A 20,738-nucleotide genomic window follows, 5' to 3' on the forward strand; every position below is an offset into this window, starting at 1 on the left:
ACAATGGGTTGGCACATGACATATGAATATGTATTGTTGAACCATACGGTTTAAACATATTTTTATTTCAAAGAAATCTGGAAAGGTAAAAAAGCAAAACTTGATACCTCTCCAGGATATGTGTTGAAACGACTAGTTTGTACTCGTAGATAGTGCTCAAGATAATGTACAATTGCACAAATGAAATACATAAAGTCGTAAGAGGCACAAACGGTTTCGGATGATCAGGCTCAGATTTGGTGGATGCAGGGCAAAACATCCCATTTGCTTAGGTCGATGCTCATAATATGAGTCACTGGATTGTCTGGTCCAGACTGTTTATATACATGCATCGACCATGTCAGCGATGCTGAGACGAGTACTAAGAGAGTAATGTGGTTTTACATGATAAACGGCTCTATACACAAGAAACCTTTTGTCAAGGCAGATTAGAGAGGCTGAGAATAACCGTCACGCTATGTAGTTCCCCTTCTCGCTGTGGCATGTCTCTAATGGAATGTAAAAGTGATATGTGCAGAAAGCACATTAAGTATTTGAAAAAATCTAATTTCAAAGTTTAAAGTGTTTTATTTATTCATTTAGAACTATAGGTTAAGAATAAGGAAGAATTGGGTAATGGTCTAAAAATAAAGTATTTAGAAAACATGTTTATTGTTATTGTTTACGTTGAGTATTTAGCCTCTAGTCTGGAACAATGCATATATTTCAACAAGGATATGTCGGTAGTAAAAACTGACCTAATGATCCTGTTAAATGACAAGTGCGTGTACTATCTGTGTAATAATCGGACAAATAAATTATTAAAAAACTTGTTCATTGTTAATGCTTCCTTTGAGTACTCAGTCTCAGTTTGGAACAATATGTTTGTTTCAACAAGGATGTATCAGTTGTAAAAACTAACCTAATGACCCTGTTTAATGCCAAGTACGTCTATTATCTGTCATATCGCTGCGATCTACCACCTTTCTAATTACATGTATATGTCAGATAATGCTCGATGGCTCACAGATAAGACAAAGTCACAGATAACACACGCACGAAGAGCTATTTACAGAAAACCAAAATAATAACATTCTTTTCAGCTATCTCTCCTACATTCACCAGATTACTTGGTACTTTTGGAGTTTAGCAGAATACACAGCACAGTTTGCTCTGTCACATTTATCTAGGTTTACTAAACACGTTGCAACTAGTTTGCTCTCACAGTTACAATTTATCTAGGTTTAATATACGTGTAGCTAGTTTATTTTTAACGGAGGTACCTTGATGAGCGGCACTTTTATGATGCGACGTTTCGGTACACCTTAAGGGATACTCTATACCTTATATAGTCTCCTGGTTTAATATACTAGTTTATTCTTTAAGAGATACCTTGATGAGCGGCAACTCCGCTCTTTTATGATGCGACGTTTCGGTACACACTCCTATACTTACTCCCTGTGTAAACCAGAAAATAGTTGAATCCGTCCACGATTATATAACCAAGACACAACGCTTCAAATTTTCTCAGGAAAATAATTAAATTTACTCAACAACCTTGATTGATTTATATTTCTACAATGGCTTGTGAGACACACACAACTGTAACTCTCTAACTTATGACTACTTAGAGAATAGTTGTATTTCGTGTAATCTGTATATATTTATATATTTTAAATATATTATATTTATGCAATGGTCAGTATCGATCGTCAAATCCTCCATTTTCATGTTGTATTATATGTTGCATGGGAGCGGTGTTAATATAAGCAGTAATGCTTGTTCACCAATCCCAATTCATCTTCATGAATAAAAATATGTTTAAATCACACTCCTATACCGTTGTCACCCATAATTGTATTTAGTGTATACCATAAGTGTCTTGCATTTATTGCTAATCGCCTACTTTAAAAAAAATTGCCAACCAACAGGTAACTTGTAGGCGTTTTCATACACTGTACTATGTATACTTATGTACATGTAAACATCTGTTTAGAAATAATGGGTAATGTTAAATGACTTGTACCTTGCCTGTTACCAGATTCAGTCAAACATACACAAGTTGTAATTCATATACAATACGAAACATTATGTACCAAAACCCTACCTATATATTATGCAGTTATGCCTACTTATCTATATGTAATATCTGCAAAGAAAGAATGGTCAATGCAACACCGACTAAGGCCCTATGCCAAACCTGTAGATACTACCTATTTCTGTATGTCTTGTATATGTGAACATCTACTCATAATTATAATGTCATGGAAACATGTAATGGGAAATAAAAACGTTAAAATAAAAAAAACCCACCAAAACAGGTAACTTGTCCTTTAGTCTGTTTTAACATTTTTTTCAAAATTTGGATTAAATGGGTACTATTCATGACAGTTGGTAATCTTTTGATCAACATATATGTTAATGTTTTCTTTCACGGAAGGTATTACATCATAATTCTAAACTTCTGACAATGACGTCATCGATTTATCGGCACTGGTCTAGATTGTGCGCGTCCACAATTACTTATTGAACGGAGTAAAGATGTATTGTACAATGGGAAAGTGCATGGGTCAGCGAGTATGTTTTTTGCAAATATCTTCTGTAATGGCATCTACAAAACTCATTCCGCGGTGTCCTCTGTACAATGAGTAATAGATTGTCTACACTTGAAAATAGGTATGGTACAGGGCTATAGCTAATGCCACAGTATATTGACAAAACTATAAGTGAGACTTACAACGTGTATTCTATGGGTCGATGAAACGTATTATCTGTACAAAAGAGAATCTGTATTTATTTACCAAATATTTACTCTTCAATTGATTTTTACCCAGGGTGCGCTGTCTTGATGTAGTATGCGCATGCGCGGTTGAAAGTTTCTTCGAGCATGTGGAATCTGTCACTCGCTTTCTGTAAACATTCCTCGGCTAACTTATACAACGCGGCTTGAGAGGAGGTGAAAATAGGTCATGCTTACGAAATCATTACAATGATCCAGAACCTCAAAAACATGTCGTTGTGTTTCTACAACGTTTCAATCAACACAAACGTAAATTACACAGCTATGTCTAATCGCAAAACAAATCCAACAAGTATTGATTCAACAATTTCGTTTTTATTTGTTCACGTGTGTTCTAGTATTGGTGTTACACACACAGGTATGTTATCGTGACGCGACATACGGGATCCATGCGTTGCTCTCATGCATGTACGTTCACAGACAGAAGAGCGGAGGGGAACTACGATAATGTATGTCAAATCAAACACCGCGACTTGTGTTAGATAACTCTATATGTCACCAGTCCGCTTTCCTTCTCACAACGCTTGAACGGATTATATATCGCCAGCTCAATGGCTGTCGTTACAGCTACCCCCAGTCGGCGGAACCCGTGTGCTCAGGTGGTCACGTGTCTGGACTGATGGTCGAGTTCATCCACCCGGTGCTCGTATACTCAGTAGATGTTAATTTCTCCCCCGTCAACAGACCACTTCTAACGGTAAAGCCAGGACGACGAGAGGGACGGCCTGATCACGTCGCCCTCATACCAAGCGACCTCGTGTGCAGTTTCTAATAAGGTAGGATATATATAGATATTTTGCACACATTTTATGATGTTGATTTTTACGCGTCTGTGTTAAGTGAGCGTCATTAATTCTACCCTGGTAGAATATATATTTTGCATCCATTTCTACCATTTAGTATGTGCCGTGTAATCAATGTATTGAACGCCCAAGCCGTGAGTTGCTTCAACATAGGAGAGACGTTTAGCACTGTTAAACACAGGTAAAAAGGATTCTCTTTAGATCGGTATTAAGAAACACACAATTCTCGGGTACGATATATTTCCTGCACTGTTAAACTGTCTAGCACCGCCGCAGGAGCAGCAAGGCGCTGTAGTTTATTGCAGTTCTGTCAACAGTGCACATTCGCGAGTGATCTACATACGTGCGCTATTTGTCTACAAGTTACTCATAGCAGATATTTATTCGACCAAATGACACATTCGTGGTCGTTTTGCTGACACCGGGACGTTTGGGTAGGCTAGTGGTGAAAGTGTTCGCTCGTCACGCCGAAGACTCGGGTTCGATTCCCCACATGGGTACAATGTGTGAAGCCCATTTGAGGTGTCCCCGGCCGTGATATTGCTGGAATATTACTAAAAGCGGCGTAAAACTAAACTCATTCACTCACTCACTCAGATAAGATAATTAATTATCAATTATCAATTTGTTACTATATATCCGTTTGAGCCTGAATGACAATTGTGTCGCCGATTAGTTGACGTTTGCGGAACAGTTATCGATGCAACCTCTTTGTCTATTGTCTCTGTTTGGTACATATCGGTAAGCGTCTTCGATGTCTTGTGTGGGAAATACACACTGGCGTCAATACGTATATAATGTACGAGCACTTGACACACTGAATCGTACAATATACCACCGCCAGGTCTTGGAACCCGTTTGTGAGTGAGTGAGTTGTTACTCCTCTTTTAGCAATATTCCAGCAACATCACGGCGGGGGACACTAGAAATGGGCTTCACACATTGTACTCATGTGGGGAATCAAACCCGGGTCTTCGGCGTGACGAGCTAACGCTTTAAGCTCTATGCTACCCAACCGCTCCTTAACATGTGAGTATCACACTACTGGCGTTGTGGACATTGGTAGGGTTTTTGATATGTTCACCACAAGATATCAATGTAAATATACTTCTCATCCTAATAACTTTATTTCGAACTTCGAAAATCTGCAAGTCTCTGGGCCAATAAATAATCAGCTCCAACATGCCTACGACCCATGAGTTTGCTGCTGGAGGTTTGCACTTTGTCTTTCTATACCCATCCTTGCAAACTTTGAAATTAGTAACTCTGTTGTCGACGATAACCAGGTTTTAACATCATATAAATATCCTATAATAATAATAATAATAATAATAATAATAATGTAATAAAACATAATAATAATAATAATGATAAGAAGAAGAATGATAATAATATTAATTACTCAACATGCAGGTAACCCATGAGCTTGTCTCTGGAGTCATGTACTCCCCGACTGTTGTACCTATACTTTCACACTCTGAAAATTTGTAACTTGTTGGTGCCAATGTATAACCAGCTCCAAGTGCCTTACCTATGGAGTTTGCAACTGAAGTAGTGTAATCTCTGATTTTGTATACTATATTATCACACTTTGAAAATTTGAACTCTTTGTTGCTGATGTATGACCAGCTCTTACATGCCTGTAACCCAGAGAGTCTGTTGCAGGGAGTGATGCACTCCCTGATTCTGTGTACTTATGTTTCCACACTTCGAAATTAGTAAATCTTTGTTGCTGATGTATAACTAGCTAGAACATGCCTGTAACCAATGGAGTCTGTTGCTTGAGTGGTTCACTCCCTGACTTTATGTACCTATGTTTCCACATTTCGAAATTAGTAAATCTTTGTTGCTGATGTATAACTAGCTCGAGCATGCCTGTAACCCATGAAGTTTGCTGCTGGAGTCGTGCACTCCCTGACTTTGTATACTAGTAACTATATTTTCTTACTTTGAAAATTTGTAACTCTTTGTTGCCAAAATGTAACCAGCCCTAACATGGATACCTATCTGAAATGAATAAAAACATTTTAAAAAAATTTAATATACTTCTCATCAAAAGTTTAGAATCACTAGTGTAAATGTAGCCACTTACTTCAGGCAAGTGTTCTAAACTATATTTTGCAAAATATTCCATACTGTAAAGGTACTGTTTACACATGAACTGGTGTATTGTAAAACAAATTCGTAACGTTGAAAAGATGATTGTCATGAGTTCAGTAAATTATAAAAATCAGTGAAAATTAGCGAATTCTTAACAAAGCTTTACACCAAAACGCAGCTGTTCACATGCACGATATTTGCACATGCTTTTCAGCAAATTGATGCATGACCCTCGAGCAATTCATCTGCATAAAGTTTGCAGTTGGTTCCCCCAAGTTAGTGGAAAAATCAATCTTCAATGTAACCATATATATATACATAACATATAGTAAGTGTTTTAAGTGAGTCTAAACTTTTGAAGAGATGTATATAAATACCCGCACGGTCTATTCTCCATTTAATTATTTGATACTGCTCACCACAACACATGGACTGTTGCTAAGAGCGGAGTAAAACCAAACTCACTCACTCACTCACATGATGACAAACGGATTCCAAGGCCTGATAGTGGATGACGAAGTATATTGTACGATTCAGTGTGTCAAGTGGTCGTATATCATAGGTGTATAGTTTGGAATAATGCCAATAAAATATTTTGGCCTGGCTACAATACATTTTATAGGGTTCATCAGTTTAACACCTCATGTTTATGCATGAAGGGGACGTCACATCTGAAGACATTAAGACTGTAACAAAGCCGTATAATAACTATAACATTACCTGGAAACGATATACAAGTCAGCATCCCTGTCTACTCAAGCGTGAAGACCATAAACTACACATGTCAAGCTACCGGGTCGGTTGGGTAGGCTAATGGTTAAAGCGTCCGCTTGTCATGCTGACGACCCGGGTTCGAATCCCCATATGGGAATATTGTGTGAGGCCCACTTCTGATAATGATAATGCTGGAATATTGCTAAGAGTGGCGTAAAACCATACTCACTCACGCTCTTTAGATACCATAGATATGGGAAATGTTATTACGTAACGATCTCAACCGCATCCGCAATATGATTGAAGCCACACATACTAAAATATATCCTTTAAAATGTATGTTTAGATCATAGAAGTCGTCTATTAAATATAACTTGAGCGAAAATAGTTAGATTTGTACCACTTACCTTAATAGGGTCATAGCGTTCTCTAGTCACGCTGAAGGCCCGGGTTCGATTCCCCACATGGGTACAATGTGTGAAGCCCATTTCTGGTGTCCCCCGCCGTAATATTGCTGGAATATTGCTTAAGGCGGGGTAAAACTCACTCACTCACAGATGGTCCCGTGGTATCAGGTGCTTTAAAATTAGCTAGGCGGTATTAAAGATAATCTGTTCTTAACATTATCCATTGATTAAACTAACCTTTCCTTGCCCCTGACACACACACAAAACCACAAACATCCCCTCCCCGGTATATAACTGAAAACCTGTCCCCAGTGGCGTGGAACCAAAGTCACTCTGCCACGTCGAGCATACACATACATTTAATCTGCATCGTCAATAAATTACAGTCGAATATAAAAGGTCTTGAAGATCTACAGGAGATCGATTAAGCATTGGTGTTTATCCTACTATAGTACTTGAGTGTGCATGTTCTACGAACTGACTGATCCCAGTACAATGACCAAGGTAATGTTGACGTGTGCTGTGCAAACAGTGGTGAATGAAACGCGACGGGTTGTGTGGATAGGTTAGCTTTACACAGCCGCTGTGTCGAGCAGTCTGTTTACTGTACCTTCAGTCTATTTACTGTACCTTGGTCAATCACATAATTCTACAATGATATCAGATCATACGTGTTTCCTTTGGCTTGGTCAATCACATGATTCTACAATGATGTCAGATCATAACTGTTTCCTTGGTTTGGACAATCACATGATTCTACAATGATGTCAGATCATAAGTGTTTCCTTGGCTTGGACAGCCATGTGGTTCTACAATGGTATCAGATCATAAGTGTTTCCTTGGTTTGGACAATCACATGATTCTCCAATGATATCAGATCATAAGTGTTTCCTTGGTTTGGACAATCACATGATTCTACAATGATATCAGATTATAAGTGTTTCCTTGGTTTGGACAATCACATGATTCTACAATGATATCAAATCATAAGTGTTTCCTTGGCTTGGACAATCACATGATTCTCCAATGATATCAGATCATAAGCGTTTCCTTGGTTTGGACAATCACATGATTCTACAATGATATCAGATCATAAGTGTTTCCTTGGCTTGGACAGCCACGTGGTCCTACAATGATATCAGATCATAAGTGTTTCCTTGGCTTGGACAACCACGTGGTCCTACAATGATATCAGATCTTAAGTGTTTCTTTGGTTTGGACGGGCACGTGGTTCTACAATGATATCATCAGAAAGGTATTCTTGGCGGACACAAACACAATGTTTTCGGACTGACATCTTTCACTCATTTGAGAAAAATACAACTTTTTTGACGTTCCTGTGCTAGTTCTTGCCCCTTGTTCAGGTGGATGAACAGGCTAGTTAGGTGCCCCTTGTTGTGGTGGGATGAACAGGCTTAGGTGTATGTGTGTGTGTGTGTGTGTGTGTGTGTGTGTGTGTGTGTGTGTGTGTGTGTGTGTGTGTGTGTGTGTGTGTGTGTGTGTGTGTGTGTGTGTGTGTGTGTGTGTGTGTGTGTTTTGAAGCAGTTAGGGATCAGGAATATTCTTTGGGATAGAATTATCAAACGTCAGCTTAAATATTCACGATTGCTTTTAACAATAGGTTAGTTCAGTATATAAACTATTATTTAATTTGCGTAGCTTAGGTGTTTCAGTACATTAGAAGATGGCAGTAGGGGTTTACATTCAGAAAATGTTCACCTAGTTTTGGAGAAGAGCGTCGGGTGACTAAAGCCAAACTCACTCACTCACACTCACGAAGGGTGAGACGGGCGTTCATGTCATCGCAGTCTGACATGATGGTGTACGGGTCGGAAGTCGGGTGATATGAATGAATTACTCCTCCTGTAGGATTGGTGTCTATCATTTACTTTATAAACTATATGTTTCATTCAGACGCAATATAATTATATTAAATGTCAAATCTTCAGACACGAACACTCTATTTGGGATGTAAATAAGTCACAGGGAGTGTTGACAGCCTTTCTGTAGCCGTCTTTAGATAATGCCGTTCTATTATTGGATAGGCACTGTGACCTAGCTGAATGATATTCTTATCTTAGTTATGAATACACAATGACATTTAGAAAGTGGTCTAAAGGAACACAAATTATGTTTGGGATTATTCGTTCTCAGGAATGTACAGATTCTAGTACTTTTGTTTGGTTGAGTCCCAACCGGGACCTAATCCGTGCCTACAGCAAAGTCAACCATCGAACCCCGGATGACTCAACTCGACAAACGTACTAGTAATTTAATTTACCCAGAAAGTGTAATCCCAAACATAACATGTGTGGCTTATCTCTGTTGCTTTACATCCTAGTCCTATTGTACTAAACAGTCCGTTTAAACGAGCGACAAACTGTTTTAAGCGCAAAGGTAAAAAATTTAACGAAAGTGATTCGTTAACAGTCAGGGTGGCTAGTTCCCTGACAACCGTCTCTCACACAGAGTTGATGAAACCGATTCACCCGATCCCATCGGCGTCTATAATTTCTCTTTACTGTCCCACCCAGAGCTTAAACTAAATTACAAAAGAAAAAAACACATTTAAAACAACAACAAAACAAAAAATATCTTGAAAACAAAACAAACAGAAACACACATACTAATGAGGTAGTTCTGGAGGAATTTCGTCTAAATTTCAATAATACAAAGATATTTTTTGCTGTGCGTCATTTTGGGGGTTCATTCCTGATTTTCAATTAAAGGGTTGGACCACTTATGGAACCAAGTATCGATGTTAGGTTTGACCTGGTCATGAATCGTGCCACCATCCTTCTCACCACACTACGCTTCATTATAATTACTACTAAGATTAAAACGGATGGGTCTTTTAATATTATTATCCTATCGACGAAGGGGGTGTGGGTGTGTGTGTTTGTGGGTGGGTGGGGGTGTAGCCCAGTGGTTAAAGCGTTCTTTTCGTCGAATCGATAGGTCCGGGTTACATTTGCTACATGGGTACAATGTGTGCAGCCCATGGCCATTGCTGGTGTGCAGCCGTAATTTGCTGGAATGCAGCCTGGTTCCCGGGGTCTGCTGCGCTAACGCTTTGACAGACTCCGGGAACCAACCTGCGCTGGAATATTGCTAAGGGCGACGTAAAACCCAACTCACTCACTTACCCATCGTCATAATGTGGACTTACCAACCAAAAAATCCCCAAACAAACCAAAAACGCAACAAAATCAGCCCATAGTCTTTGGCAGATATTGAGTTAAAATATTTCCATTTTAGAACATGCAAAATCATGCGAGGACATGAATGTGTGTGAGTACGATAGCTTGATTTATATCGAATAAAGTGTCTCAAGTACAGACAGTTCAATTGCATCTTAAGGCACGGAATCAATAACCATTGAGGTGACTGTAACCGTACAAACAGTCTGCGATTCACGCGTAGGCACCATGATGTAACAACAGCCTTTTATGACCCATCCATGGTCTTTGTGAATCATCCCGCTAAACAGTATTCGATAGTTCCAGGGCTCAGTTTCAGCATGATGTTTATCAAGCTGGTAAATAGATAAATATCTCGAGAATATTCCGGGTTAGTACTGATACACTGGAGAAACTGCTTGTCGTGAGAGCCGATTAACTGGATCGGCTCGCTGACGTAGTTGATGTACATGTACGTCATCGTATACCAGTTTCGTAGATCGATGTTTGTGATATCAATCACTTGACTGTCTGGTCTTGATTCGATTATTATATCAGCCTTCATATAGCTGGAATCATCATCATCATAATTTTCATCAACAAAAACAACAAAAACATCTACACCACAACAAAGAACAAAATGATCCATACTGGACAAAAATAGTTAGGGATATATGTAAATTTTGAAATTATGAATAATGATCTATTTATTCATTGACACTCTGATAAAATATCAATCATAAAAATACCAATATCCCTAACTTATTTTGTCCAGTATATGTTGATCGGGCACATTTTTCACAAGGAGGAGAGAGGGGTAGGTATTTTGAACATTTGAAAACATTACTGAAGAATGAGAAGAATGTAACCTGTTTCGTTCGTTCCTGCCCAACATATCAACAGGTCGAACAAGAAACACTTTGATCTCGGTTCTTTATGTAACGCCAATGCCAGAGAATAACCAGTCTGGATTACTTGACAGATTTCGTAAGGAAATAGCGTCGCAAAATATACGAATGTGTCATTTATGGCAATGATAACACCAGGTGATCGCAGAAAGGATAAACATGTCCCGCCCTACCGGTCACAACCACTATTAACACAGTTTATATAAGAAAGAATGTGTTTGTTTCCAGTGAAAACATCTGACGTATATATGCGTCCCCTACCCTGGGTTCACTGATAGAGGGTTTGAATAGATGATTCGTCCTGATTAGGATTCATGTCTTTCAGCATGCCTCAAATGGCTTCGGTTTCAACAAAGTAGAGGCAATTGCGTTCATAGTTACGAATAACTGACAGACTGAGTTTGGTTTTACGCCGCTTTTAGCAATATTCCAGCAACATCACGGCGGGGGACACCAGAAATGGGCTTTCACACATTGTACCCATGTGGGGATTCGAACCCAGGTCTTCGGCGTGACGAGCCAACACTTTAACCACTAGGCTACACCACCGCCCCAGTTACGAATGAAGTGACATGCTGCTCAAAGCATCATTAAAGCCGTCTCATCCAACACGTACAGATTATCAGTACTTGTGTTTACATGGATCACAACACATATTTATATATTATCTATGATTTACTTATAACAAGGGTACCCGTGAAGAACCGGGTTAGAATTGACCTTCTGTAACCCGTGCTTGTCGTAAAAGGCGACTAACGGGATCGGGTGGTCAGGCTAACTGACCTGGTTGACACATGTCATCGTATCCCATTTGTGTAGATCGATGCTCATGCTGTTGATCACTGGATCGTCTGGTCGAAACTCGAGTATTTTACAGACCAGCGCCATATAGCTGGAATATTGCGTTAAACAACAAGGAAACCAACCTTATAACAAGGGGCACGAGAAGCCAAGGCGACGCAGATCGCCGAGAGCAGTTGTTGCCTTTGAATTCTGGTCCGCACTTAATACTTGTCTAGTTTTGCCTGAGCTGTCATGCAAATGGAACACGTCTGGGACATACATCATGCCAGGGTTTACTCCGGTCTCTGACACACCGAGGTACAACTAGAACACTGCTCAAGCATCAATGCCCCTAACTCACATATTTACAACAGCCTTTTTGGGGTTTTCTTCGAAACTTAACGGTTTTACTTTTTTTATGTACCCCGGACACATATTGATTAGGAAGGTGACGGAAACCAGACAGCAAGTCGTGTTCTTGTCTGATGCACTTACAGTTATTGTAATGGGTGAGTTAGTGTGATTTTACACCACTATAGTATTAGCTTTTGCTTCGATGTGAAGACTAGTAGCTTTTTCTTCAATATGTCGGGCACACCGTTAAACCACTCGGTTATTACCGCTCCCTTTAGTGCAGATGTTGCATCATTGAACGTTATGTCACGATGCTGAAAGGCCAAACTATGGAACCCGCGAAGACCCCGGTTAGAATTGGTCTTTAGTTACCCATGCTTGTCGTAAAAGGCGACTAACGGGATCGGGTGGTCAGGCTCTCTGACTTTGTTAACATAGGTCATCGAATCCCAGTTGCGAAGAACGATGCTCATGGTGTTGATCACTGGATTGTCTGGTACAGATTCGGTTATTTACAGACCGCCACCATATAGCTGGAATATTGCTAAGTGAGGCGTTAAACAACCAACAACTATTATTGTTTAGCTCACCTGGCCATCTCAGTTGTGTGGTGTCCCACGATGTGGGGTTGGGGGCACCCAAGGAAGAAGCCGCTAGCACTGAGAATCACGGACACAAAGGCTATCCCCGTGATGAAGATAATGCAGGTGATGGGTCGCAACTTCAGCTTGGAAGTGATGATACCTCCTAACATGGATCCACCAGCAGCAGCAACTACGTTCAGGGCACCTGTATCATTGAGATGAGGGTTTATAATTTGCAGTTTCCTTTTGACATACAGTGAATAAAATCTCAATTCATAGTGCAATTCCGTTTGTATCATGGGTATATGAAGCAGTTCCCAGCTAACACACAACGTTTTCACAACGTTATGGGAAGGTTGTAGATTGGTAACGTCATGATACAACGTTGTCACAACGTTAGTACTACGTCATTTTATAACGTTATTTCACCGCAGCCTTCAATGGTAACCCAGCTAAAACACAACGTTTTTACAACGTTATGGGAAGGTTGTAGATTGGTAACGTCATGATACATCGTTGTCACAACGTTAGTATTACGTCATTTTATAACGTTATTTCACCACAGCCTTCAATGGTAACCCAGCTAACACACAACGTTATAGGAAGGTTGTAGATTGGTAACGTCACGATACAACGTTGTCACAACGTTAGTATTACGTCATTTTATAACGTTGTGTAACAACCCTGTGTCTATTATACTGGTTTATCTGTGAGCACATATCAACTGTCAATACAAGTTTTTGAGTAGTATAGATTTATATATATATGGAGTATTGTCACGACCTGTCACGCGACGAAGTCGTGACGGTTCCATTAAACATGAGACTTAAAACAATCAATTAGTTTTCGCTGAAATCCTTCGATTTTTTAAAGTACACCTCCATCATCTAAACAGTATAATGCATAGAGAGAATATTTTAAACATCGTTTTCACAGGTGAAAATTGAAATTGAAAATATCTTAGTTGTCTTTTATGCATGAAAAACACCCCCAAAATGACCCCCCGTTTCTCAACCCCATAGCCCTATAAATGGTTCGCCCATGAATTATTGTAACATCTGGTTCAACGATATAATTATATCCATATGATACATGCCACAACATCGTGGCCGACAGTTGGTAATGTCTTATCGCGAGAGAGCAGTGAACACGATATGAGATGTCCTCCTCTTCATTGATATTCGACCTCTGCTCACAGCCTGTTTTTCTAAAAAGATGACACGCCTCCATTGAATGTCGTTCGGGTTGTGTACACGTGTATTCATTGAATCGAGATGCATGAAATGAGGACGACCGCACTAAGACGTCCGTGACACATATCCACGAGGTCACGAGGTAAGACCACCCGATACAACAATTTGTTAACTCAACCTTTTGTGTATGGTTTTAAAGAATCACACGAACCTCCTCACCAGGTGAAGTGGTGTCGATGGTGTCAGTTCCATGTGTGAGGAATGCCCAGAGTCAATAGATGTTGATCAATTTGGTGCAACTCACAAGCACGGGTATGGTGTTGACCTGGAAACATCATCAAGGCTTGGAACCTCGATCAGGGGTGGTGGGGTAGCCTTGTGGTTAAAGCTTTCGCTCGTCACGCCGAATACCCGGGTTCGATTCCCCACATGGGTACATTACGTGAAGCCCATTTGTGGTGTCCCCCACCGTGATATTGCTGGAATATTGCTACAAGCGGCGTAAAACTATACTCACTCACTCACTTGAACCTCGATCATAGGTTTCTGCCACACAAGGGACGCAACTCCAGCTTTCAGCATTTGATGGGTTGATATCCCGCAATACTTCCATCACGATTGTGATATACTGGATTGAAAAGTATTAAATATGGTCACTCATGCTTCCTTATATTTGTATAGATTACATAAATATTTAGTCGTATAATCATGTAGGTGCCAGCCAACCTTTAAATCCAGTACGGCCGTGAAATAGCTGGAAAGTGCTCAGTGTGGCGTGTTAGGTATGTATGTATGTATGTATGTATGTATGTATGTATGTATGTATGTATGTATGTATGTATGTATATATGTATGCATGCATGTATGCATGCATGTATGCATGTATGTATGCTTGGACAGCCACGTGGTCCTACAATGATATCAGATCATAAGTGTTTCCTTGGTTTGGACAGACACATGATTCTGCAATGATATCGGATCATAAGCGTTTCCTTGGTTTGGACAATTACATGATTCTACAATGATATCAGATCATAAGTGTTTCCTTGGCTTGGACAGCCACGTGGTCCTACAATGATATCAGATCATACGTGTTTCCTTGGTTTGGACAATCACATGATTCACAATGATATCATCATAAGTGTTTCCTTGGTTTGGACAATCACATGATTCTACAATGATATCAGATCATAAGGGTTTCCTTGGCTTGGGCCAATGATATTGGACAGCCAATGATATCAGATCATAAGTGTTTCCTTGGCTTGGACAGCCACCTGGTCCTACAATGATATCAGATCATAAGTGTTTCCTTGGCTTGGACAGCCACGTGGTCCTACAATGATATCAGATCTTGAGTGTTTCTTTGGTTTGGACGGGCACGTGGTTCTACAATGATATCATCAGAAAGGTATTCTTGGCAGACACAAACACAATGTTTCAGAAATACATGTAGTATCACATCACAAAGCTCTTCTTGTACTTGATAGTACTTGTGATTGCACAACTGATTTGTGAGTTCAGCTGAAAGTACCTACATCATTTATATATATATATTAGAATGAAATAATCCACGTGAGAATATAAGTTATGGTTTATTTGACATTAGGTTGACCTCGTTAATCCACAAGAGAAATATGTCATGGTTTTCTTGACATAACGATGACACAGTTTATCCACATGATAATACGAGTAATATCTAATGGTTTGTTTGATATTGGGTTGACAAAGTTCGCTGGCCAACATACAATCTGTGTGTGTACGTGTGTGTGAAGGCGTAAGTGGTGTCTTTCACAAATGATGATATTCATTTTTCATGCATGGGTGAATATACATTGAGATCCTATGTGAAGATGATTTAGGATATATGTCCTTTGTGTTGATATTTGACTATTGATTTGCTAATATACACCTGTGTATAGTTTCCTTCTTGCCACCAAGAGGGTTAATTTCTTTTCGGACTGACATCTTTCACTCATTTGAGAAAAATACAACTTCTTTGATGTCACCAGAACAGGCTTAATATAAGACTAATCTTATGGATAACAACTTCTTTATTTGTTTACCACGACGTTTTTGTGCTAGTTCTTGCCCCTTGTTCAGGTGGATGAACAGGCTTAGGTCATGTATGTATGTATGTATGCATGCATGCATGCATGTATGTATGTTTAACATGCAGAAATTTAAGGTTTACAACTGAATAAAATTAGGGCTGCAAGGGTACATGGTCATAAATTTTTTATAGTTTGTGAGTTTATAGTTTATAGTCTAGACCGTGCATTCTTGAGCAATGTATTATATTTGCTTGGTTTTATGGGTTTAGTGATTTCATTTGGGCCAACACAGTTCAGGGAGATTCAGCTAGCTGACAACCTCACATGGACCCACACGTTTTTCTTCGAGAGGACTGAAAGCATGGCTTAATATCGCAAAACGGGGTGACCCATGGGCTATATAACACGCCGTTGTGATAAGAGGACGATATAATTGACACCCGATGACAAAATGGCAAAATAACACCACGTCTCGCTGTTGGATTATGGCTTCCATAGACAAAGGAACATTGAACTAAAGCTTTGCCACGGATGGAAGAAAATGAATGTCATGTCCCACGGTATTTTCTTTTGACAGGCATGTTCAGATTCATTCCCATGCGTACATGCCAACACCTTGTCACGGAGACAATTTATGAATGTCAGTTACTTTATTTGAAGATGAAGTGAAAAACACTACCCTCCCTACGTAGGTAGGTACCCCAGGTAGTTCATACGTGAATCAAACTGTTTTTCAGACCAACGACCTGCGTGTTTTGTACTGCATTAGCAGTTTAAAAGTGGAGTAAATGTATGTAAAAACAGTACGAGCATATGAAAACCACTACCCTCTACATAAGGGACGCAACTCCAGCTTACAGCATTTATGTATCACGATTGTGTATGTATATTTGTATGTATGTATGTATGTATGTACGTGTATGTATGTATGTATGTATGTATGTATGTATGTATGTATGTATGTATGTATGTATGTATGTATGTATGTATGTATGTATGTATGTATGTATGTATGTATGTATGTATGTATGTATGTATGTATGTATGTATGTTTGTATGTATGCATGTAAGTACGTACGTACGTACGCATGCATGAATGCATGCACGCACGCACTCATGTTATGTATGTATGTATATACGAACGTACGTACATATACGAACGTACGTACGTACGTACATATATATGTATGTATGTATGTTTAACATGCAGAAATTTAAGGTTTACAACTGAATAAAATTAGGACTGCAAGGGCACATGGTCATAAATGTTTTATAGTTTGTGAAGATCGTCTAGACCGTGCATTCTTGAGCAATGTATTATATTTCAGGGAGAGTAACACTGCTGAAGTGATGCAATAGTGAAGCTTTATAGACTACAGAAGACTACTGAATATCGGATACATTCCGCCATCTTTGAAAACACGCGAGTTTACTTAGAGTTAGGGTAAAGTTTAGGGTTAGGGTTAGGTTAGGGTAAAGTTTAAGGTGAGGTTTCGGGTTAGGGTTAGCGTTGGGGTTAGGGTGACGTGATACTAAACAATATGGCTGGTAGGTATCCGGTATTCTGTAGGTGTACCTCTACATGTTCTATTGTTCCAGATTCACACACGAAGCGAGGAGCGGATTGGAAGTTTACAGGTGGTTGATTGACATTGTTCTAAGCCGTTGATGTGTACCTCATCTTTGGTGAAGAGAAGCAAAACGATCAAACATGTCATCTAAAACCAAAGACAGCCGAGCCTTCCTAGGGAACAACAATTATGACATGGCGAAGAAACCGGATAAGGAGGTCAAATCGGAAGACGAAGTGTATTGTGGGATAGGTGGGTGCCGACCCAATGCGCTAAAATGCTGTGCAACCATGAGCGTATTCTCGGCGATGTACAGTCTGTCTGGCTTGCTGACATCTACCGTCTCCATCTACATCAACTCGCAGATCACAACGCTAGAAAAACAGTTCGGGTTCAGCAGTTCAGTCAGCGGCTTCCTCCTCAGCTGCAACGACATCGGTTACTTGATGACAACAATAGCCATGAGCTACATCGCTCGTAGGACTCACATACCTCGGGTTTTGGGCCTGTCTACCATTTTGTTTGGAGTCTCGGGTCTTATTTGCAGTATTCCGTATTTTGCAACCAAAAATGACCTTCACCCCTTTGTCAATTCAACAGGGGTCAACAATTCTCAGGTGCTTGGAGGACGATTGTGTAGCATAGGTCAAGGTCAAGGCCACGGTAACAATTCTGTAGGTTACGGTTGTGAAGAAAGGACAGTTTCAGGCAATAATGCAAACACACCCGAGTCTATAAGAAGTATGGCCATTGCTCTTATAGCTATAGGAATGATCCTGCAAGGTTTTGGGAAATCCCCTCGTTACCCGTTCATCGCAACGTATGTTGATGATAACGTAGATAAAACGAAGACAACCTTGTACCTAGGTAAGTATAATTGTCATTGATATGTTTCCAGCACAAGGGCTTGCGTCCCAAGGAATTGGGTTTTTGGGCAATGCCAGTGCCTTAGTGACGTGAGGTGTTGCACCTATCACATATACGGTGTTCAGTTTATTCTGATTGTGTTTCAAAGGTCTAGTGCCTAGCCTTCGCTCGTCAGTCTTAAGACCTTAGTTCGATTCCCCACATGGGTGCAATGTGTGGAACCCATTTCTGGTGTCCCCCGCCGTGATATTGCTGGAATATTGCTAAGAGCGACGTAAAACTATACTCACTCACTGAAGTGATAGTAAGGAGCTGATTAAACTGAAGCATGATCAAATGTACAACCACCATCAAAACCTTGTTTGCATGTCAAATCAAAAGCCGTACAGAAAGAAAGCATACACATTAAAACTGGATTTGACGAAAGCATTATAAATGACATAAAAACAATACTAGGCTGCATAGTCCCCGGAAGACTACAAACATCGAATACCTATTTCTTGTCTATTTCCTTTTTGGTCACCATTAGACAAGGGTGTATACCTCTTTTGCCAGGAAGATTAATTTTAATGCTTCCAAGTGAGGCCATCCGAGTTATTTTTATGTGTTACTCATCTGCAGCTTCAAACAACAATAGAACGGACACTCGAAAATAATGCTTAAAACTAAATAAGTATTTTCACTCACTGAGTAATATTAATTTTCTTGTAATTAATCTATGATGTAGATCGAGTTGTTTTGCTTTGGAAACAATGTTTCAGATACATGCAGATGAAGAAAGATGATTCTGGCATGTTTTGAATGAGCGTGCATGGCAACAGTATTTCTTTTATCACACCAGGGCATGCATTTCAAGAGGGGAAAACTGAGTTAAGAAAACCCTTTTTTATTACTTCACATCGAAAAGAGATTCCGCGTGCGGGAGATGGAAAACACAGAAAATATACTCACATCCTAATATATACTCATGCCTATAATGGTTGTCACCCCCTCCCCACCCCAACCCCACACCCCCACCACCCCACACCCTCTCCAATAAAAAAAATTGAAGGGGGTGACAACCATTATTGGCATGAGTATACATCGAAAGTGAAACACGAAACCTTAAGAGAAATGCTATTGTTAGGGATAATGAGTAATTTTGAGTTAACAATGCTTGGGGATAACAGTCATGAGATACGATAAACATAAATGTGAATAAACGTTAATTTGTTCAGGTGAATCTTGATAAATGTACCTTATATAATAGCGCTTTTACTACCAATATATACAGAATGTTAACCTTGTGTAACACTGTACTTTACAATGACATCACTGTCAAAGGAAGAGACACAATTTGTAAGGCGAATCCAACATACATTATAATATCTTACTTTGATGAAAGTAAGTAAGGGTTACGGCATTAGCATTACAAACCAAACCATAGATGCTACGTAATATATTCTGATAATAAAACTAAGGCATGCGAACATATATTAAACTACTGGCGTCGTGGTTCTTTAAGAGTGATGTAAAAGGTTTTGACCCTTTGTGCATGGTGTTATGTGTTTGACCATATTAAGGCCTTGTGTTTCACTCATGCTCTGCCACTGCACTAACTCACCCCTTCATTCGGTGCAGTGTCATCAGCTACGTAAACACCTGGTGTATTTTGTGTACAAATACTCTGTTTGGTTGAACGTAAAATTGTCCGATCCATTAATACAACGTTAAAGCAAATATCTTGAGAATTGAATTTATTTTAAGTATTAATATATCGAAGATATTAAACCTGCCAGAGATTGTTCTTGTTTATGTTTCAATCAATCAATTACACACCCTGTAACTAGGGCATGCGCTGCCAGCACACACCAGACAGGTATCACTTTGACAGGACACACAGACACTCGCACACACAGACACACACTCAGACTCACAGCCACTCCAGAGACACAGACAGACACACATAGAGCACAGACACAGATAGCACAGACAGACAGACAGACAGACATAGACACAAGCACAGACACTCACAGATAGTCACAGACACAGACACACACACAGACACACACAGACAGACAGACAGTGACATAGACACAAGCACAGACACACAGATAGTCACAGACACAGACAGACACAGACAGACAGAGACACAAGCACAGACACTCAGAGATAGTCACAGACACAGACACACACAGACAGACAGACAGTGACATAGAGCACAGACACAGACACTCACAGATAGTCACACACACAGACACAAGCACAGACACTCACAGATACTCACTGACACAGACAGACAGACAGACAGACAGTGAGACACAAGCACAGACACTCAGAGATACTCACAGACACAGACAGACACAGACAGACAGACAGACAGTGACATAGACACAAGCACAGACACTCAGAGATACTCACAGACACTGACACAGACAGACAGACAGTGACATAGACACAAGCACA

The 20,738-nt window shown here is 39.8% G+C and overlaps 1 protein-coding gene across 1 annotated transcript in view; it reads left to right on the top strand.

Annotated features, from left to right (window-relative positions):
- Window positions 1-2,897: 2,897 nt before the first annotated feature.
- The window catches only part of LOC124291089 (solute carrier organic anion transporter family member 2A1-like), a 36,660-nt gene continuing 18,819 nt past the window's right edge, over window positions 2,898-20,738 (top strand). Inside the window, exons 1-2 of the mRNA XM_046727993.1 lie at window positions 2,898-3,555; window positions 17,455-18,293. Coding sequence (XP_046583949.1) covers window positions 17,567-18,293 — 727 coding nt within the window. The 5' untranslated portion in view covers window positions 2,898-3,555; window positions 17,455-17,566. The remainder of the gene's footprint in view (window positions 3,556-17,454; window positions 18,294-20,738) is intronic.

Source organism: Haliotis rubra, unplaced genomic scaffold (assembly GCF_003918875.1).
Source record: "Haliotis rubra isolate DU_JTF1 unplaced genomic scaffold, ASM391887v1 Scf480, whole genome shotgun sequence".
In the NCBI taxonomy this organism is placed as follows: domain Eukaryota; kingdom Metazoa; phylum Mollusca; class Gastropoda; order Lepetellida; family Haliotidae; genus Haliotis; species Haliotis rubra.